Here is a 5,409-nt window from a genome sequence, read left to right as displayed (position 1 = left end):
GGCTGCGGGGGAGCCGAGGCCGCTCTTACCTCAGTCGTGCGGCGGTGCCTACGCCCCGGTTCGCTACCGTCCCAGATGCAGGTAAAGGGAGAGAGTCAGGCTTTGCGCCTCCTTACAGCTCTTCAGGAGGCTGAGGCTCACCCAGCCATCACCCACCCCCAGCTCTGGATGTGACCAACCAGCACTCCCCAGGGTCAGACATTCGTTGGAAACTGCACCTTCAATAAAACCCGTATTTAGGACAAAAAGGAAAAACGCAGGACCACCCAAGTTGCTCCAGAGTATACCCACCTGCTACCTCTCAAAGATGCCTGCTGTGAAAGAGGTACAGAGCAAGACACATTAAAATCTACATACTTCCATCTAGTGACAGAAAAAAGAAAACCAATTTAGGTGCCAGCTGATGAGAAGATTCACACAAGACAAAAAGCAAGGGGGCAAGTTTGTCCAGAAAGGTCACTTTATTGGAAAACCTAAAATGGACTTTAAACCTGCAGCCCTCCTTCCACAGCAGTGGTTTCAACGGGCTCCCCAAGTTACCTTAACAGATCCATTACAGACATGAACTGCAGTACAAATTTTAAAAGTGCAAGTACTCTGAACTCCACACCTACTTTTATAACCTGGCAGGAAACACAAACGCTTCACAGCACTTGGGAGGCCAAATTGGCTCCCTGCGATCCCCACAGGGTACAACATACATCACTCGGAGAAGAGTATGATGCAGGACATCATAGAAGGTAAGGGTGAGGTTCCTTCAAATTTATTTTATTGCAGTAAAACCTCTAAAAGGTAGAGCTGTAAAAAAAACAATTCTAAAAAGCATTATTTAAGAATAACAGCACCTTACACTGCATTTGTTCTTATTTAAAATTCTATTTCCCAAAAATACATTCCTAAATATACAAACTATACAATCTTGTCACTTTAATGCTGGTTTCTGTGATGATAACTTCAACCTAAAAATCTGCAAAACATCCACATACTGACAAAAAGCTCCAATATACAAATGCCTTGGTACCTTCATAATACCACATAAATAACTTCAAAACCCAAACTGCATTTGTAGAATTGTCCAGAAAGCAAATACTTTACGGTGATCACACATCGTCTGCAGAGAGCGTTGGAATGTTTATCCTTGGCCGTGTGAAAAACGCCATTTTCTCTCTAAAAAAAGATGAGCAGTTGTTAATGCAACAGAAGTCTTGCCAGAAATGTCCATCATCCACATTAAAATTTATCCCAGGAACTGTCACCACACACAGTGGCAACACATCTTCTTGCAACCTACACCCATTTACATATCGGATATGAGGCATCCTTGCAGTTAAACTCGCAAAGCTGATCTTACCAAAAAAGCCAGTCCAGAAAGGCTTGCGTTTTTTGCTTTCTAGGTATGTTACTTAGGGAAGCAAAGGGCTGCTTCTGTATTAAACAAGGGATTTGTGAATTTGTTGCTAGGTGAGGACTGACTTGGAGAACTGCTGGTTGCTTTGAGATTACGTGCAACGCTGCAGCTAGTTTCCCTGACTCTCAGACATTATACTTTGGCATAAAAATACAGACATTTCTGTTTCAGCAGAACAGTTAACTGCTACTACAAAGATTAACATTCTTTATCAGCATTTCAGTCATCTGCAGAAAAATCATGGCAGCAGTCAGTCTTCCCTCCTCTTTACCTGTGACCTGTGATTACCTGAATGACTGCACTTCCAGAGGCTCCTTCCGATTCTGTCCTCGCAGTCTGTGGACATCCTTGGCAGCAGCTCTCATCATTTTATCAGCCTTGAGCTCACACCTGTGTTCTGTTTTTTCCACCTAAACAAATAATGGAAAAGAGCTGTTTGTAGTTCCAGGAGGAATCATTTTATCCCAACTCATCTCCAAGTACAGCAGGATTTCAACTGCGGGTCTGAGGGGTTTGGAAGCTGCTGACTCTGGAAATCACAAGCCACAGAAGCTAGACTGAAGGTGTGTCAGCTAACCACTGTAACAGAGAAAGCTTTTATAAAAGCTTTTTCTTCCAGCCCTTTGGTAAGAATTATGGGTGCCATCTGCACCTTCGTTGTGTCTTCCTGACATTTTTTAAGCCAGCAGATCAGCTCATGCAAGAACATGGCAACCCATGTTCCAGCTGCGCCCCAAAAAGCACCTCGTACCAACTCACTCTTACACTTCGTGCCATCATAGCTTTGTTTCTGCCTGGTGTCAGCAGAGGTGCCCTGAGAAATCACAGAAGGAACCCTGTACATGAGGGACAGTATGATGCAGAGTAGGCTAAGTGCTAACCAGAACACACCACACCTACCTGTACCAAGGCAGGAAATGTCTGTGCTGCTGAATGCACAGGTGAAAACTCTACAGGGAGTTAGAAGGGACAAACTCCAGCAAGGCGCAGAAGTCCAGCATCTCAGGGATGAAGATAATCAACTACGGAAAAACTTCTTGGTTTGGGTTTGTTGTTTTATGTTTGGGGTTTTTTTTTTTTGTTTGGTCAAAACCAACAAATTATGTCAGAGGGCTGCCCACCTTGCTCATCACCTATCCAGGCTTATTCAGACATTTCTGAAGCTTTACCTACCTTATCTGTACATACATTCCTTTTGAAGATAATGATTTTTATTTAAACCCTCTCCAGAAGAGCGTTAATGCTTTCAAAGTTGAAAGGCAGCTTTCATAAAAGCAAACAAAACTGTTTCATGAATTGTTTGCTGAAATCCTTGGTAATTAGTTGTGTCTCCTTTCCATACTGCCCTGCAGTCCACCCTTCGTAAGCAGAAAGACAGACACTATTAAGCTATTAAAGCCATAAAGTCTGTTATCATCTGACTTACGTTATCATTTCATGTTAAAATTCACAAGTGTGCATTAGAAAATGTATACTACCTTGAAAAGGATTCTGCTCTGAAGTCCAGTGTGATCCATGCACAAGTTTTATGCAGTCATTATTTCTCTTAGAAGGATTAAGAGACAGAACTGCTATCTTCCTACCCCTTGTATCTGTGGGAAGGCAGACATAGACTCTGCAGTTTGTAAATACCACACCTGAGAATAGCCTCACAATCAAGGACTGCAGCTTCCGTTGTCAAACGCTTGATGAAGCCATAATTGGAAGACAGGAGTGACTGTAGTGCTAAGGCTTAATTTCCTGACTATCCAAAGTCTCCTGTTCTCAAATCACATTGCTGAAAAAAATTCAAAGGCAGGTACTACTCACTCGTTTTTCTACTAGCCTCAGCAACTGTCGAAATCTCTCATCATCCTTCACCCACTGAGGCAACTCTTTTTCCCCCTGGCTTTGAGCTTGTTCCAACTGTTCCTTCAGTTCCTTCAGCACTGCGATCTCTTGAACCAGCTGATCGTGCCAGGTTTTTGAAGCTTGCAGGTCCAGCTCCAGGTCTAGAGAGGTGCGGATTAGGCGCTCTGTACCACAGGACTTGACTGAAGGCTAGAAAAGATGGGGTGTAGGAACACAGTGATGAGAACTGTTCCAACCACTCCACCATGAAGGGCCAAATACATCATGAGACCCATTTTTCCAGCACTTCTGTTAGCATAAAGCATCTCCATTGATCCTGCTTTTCAATCTGTCTCAAGACAGAAAGCACAGACTCAAGCAAGTTTTCTAGATAAGGCTGTTGGTTTTTTTTCCCCCCACTTTTTCCACTAAATTTCTTCCTTGGCAGCATCTCCAAATCAAGCAAGTCTTGCTTGCAGACCTTGCTTCTAAGTTTAATGTCTCGTCTTCTGATGAATCCACCAGGCAGCAGAAAAAAAATTGTTGTTTTTTTTTTCCCAATAACACATTATGCTGCCTTCTGCTAGTTTCAAACACAAGCTGCCTCAAGTAAACCAACTCCTTAGGAGCTCAGCATCAGTATCCTGGGGGAATTTCAGCGATTGCCACCACAGCGGACACAGATGTTCAGTGTGTGCCACGAAGTCACAACAGGGTCACCTGAGCATCAGATGTCCTCATCACTGTCCTCACATTTATTATAAATACTTAAGAATCTCACAACAGTAGCGCTATTTGTGCTACTTCTGCTCGGACAAGATGGAAAATAACAGGAACCATTTTCCTAAACTGATTGCTCTAAATGAGTCCAACTTAAAACATTCCTGTCATATTCTAATATATCAAAGAAAAGTAACCTTGAGAGACCTCTCACACACAAAGAAAGGCTGTGAATGAAAGCACGTGGCAACTGGTTTATGTTCGCAAATTCTTCCTTTAAAACAGTTTTCCAGTTTTTACAAGTGGCTATGCTATAGAAAAAAAAAAAAAGATATGTTTTTACCCGTTTCACTCTGACACTTCGTCTCTCCATTGCATTTCGAACAAAGGGGGGCTTTTTGGATAGTGTTGAACTGTCACTGTCACTGCGATTCAGCTGGAAATGGAAGTGAAAACCACATATTTTTCATGAAACAAGTACTAGAAGTGCATACACACAATGTAAGCAAGATCAGATGGTTCTGTAAGTGATTATAAGCAGTGATGTAAGCAGAACTATGAAGTTTTGTGAAAGGCTACAGTGGACAGCTGCCACCCCAATCTGAGTGCAATCCGTTCAGCACAGCCAGATCCTGCCACAAGCCTTGAACTCTGTCCCTTTTTGGGAACACTGCATGGAAAGAGAGACACTAAGTTAAGGTATAACATGGGAATGTACCCCTCTCCACTTCTCCTGTGCGGGTAACTAGACTGGGGAAAACAGCCTAGAAAAATCAGCTCTAAGTTATAAAACAAAAAAATACTTTTTTCTAGCATCTGTAAAACATGGGACTATTTTATTAGAGATTTCTCTTTTCTCCAAAAAAAGCTGCATTAAAAGCATGCCCACTTAGCACAGGTAAGGCAGCATGTGATAAAAAGGCAGCATTTACTTGCTTGTCTGCCAATTCAATTTAAAAGTTGAGTTATTTACAGTTTAGGCTGAACCTCAAAATCCAGAAAATAATTGTGAGTAAACATTGCAAAGCAGTGGAAGTGACATCCTGACGCAGCACGTGGCCTGTTCAGTTACCTTAACACAAAGCACATCAGAGACTTTCAAGCTTCCATGATTTTTTCTGACATTATCATGTACTTACCTTTCCATTTCTACCAATCTTTTGTGTTCACCTCATCTAAAGTCAGGTGGACACAGCTGACTCAGTTCCAGTTAGCACAGAACAGTCTTAAAGAAGCAGGAAAAGGTTTGATATGCAGCTTATCACTGTCTTACAGCAGCCCTTCCAGGTTAGCTTGGGCATCTCAATATGCTGCATACACCACAAAACATATGCACACATTTTAGCTTGGAGAAGAGAAGGCTGAGGGGTAACCTCATCAATGTTTATTAATATGTAAAGGGAGAATGTCAAGAGGAATGTCAACCGATGGGCTGAGACCAATGGGATGAG

The 5,409-nt window shown here is 42.4% G+C and overlaps 1 protein-coding gene across 1 annotated transcript; it reads right to left on the bottom strand.

Annotated features, from left to right (window-relative positions):
- Positions 1 to 507: 507 nt before the first annotated feature.
- LOC104543596 (protein KIBRA-like) lies at positions 508 to 4,394 on the bottom strand (the record flags this gene model as incomplete). Its single annotated transcript, XM_010188240.1, has 4 exons — positions 508 to 1,167; positions 1,697 to 1,818; positions 3,218 to 3,448; positions 4,302 to 4,394. Coding segments are annotated over 4 exons (513 nt in total), but the record flags the coding sequence as incomplete, so codon positions are not given.
- Between the last annotated feature and the right edge of the window lie 1,015 nt (positions 4,395 to 5,409).

The sequence above is a fragment of the Mesitornis unicolor genome, unplaced genomic scaffold, assembly GCF_000695765.1.
Source record: "Mesitornis unicolor isolate BGI_N332 unplaced genomic scaffold, ASM69576v1 Scaffold12147, whole genome shotgun sequence".
In the NCBI taxonomy this organism is placed as follows: Eukaryota; Metazoa; Chordata; class Aves; order Mesitornithiformes; family Mesitornithidae; genus Mesitornis; species Mesitornis unicolor.
Note: the sequence above shows the minus strand (reverse complement) of the source record. Positions and strands in the feature narration are given on the sequence as shown.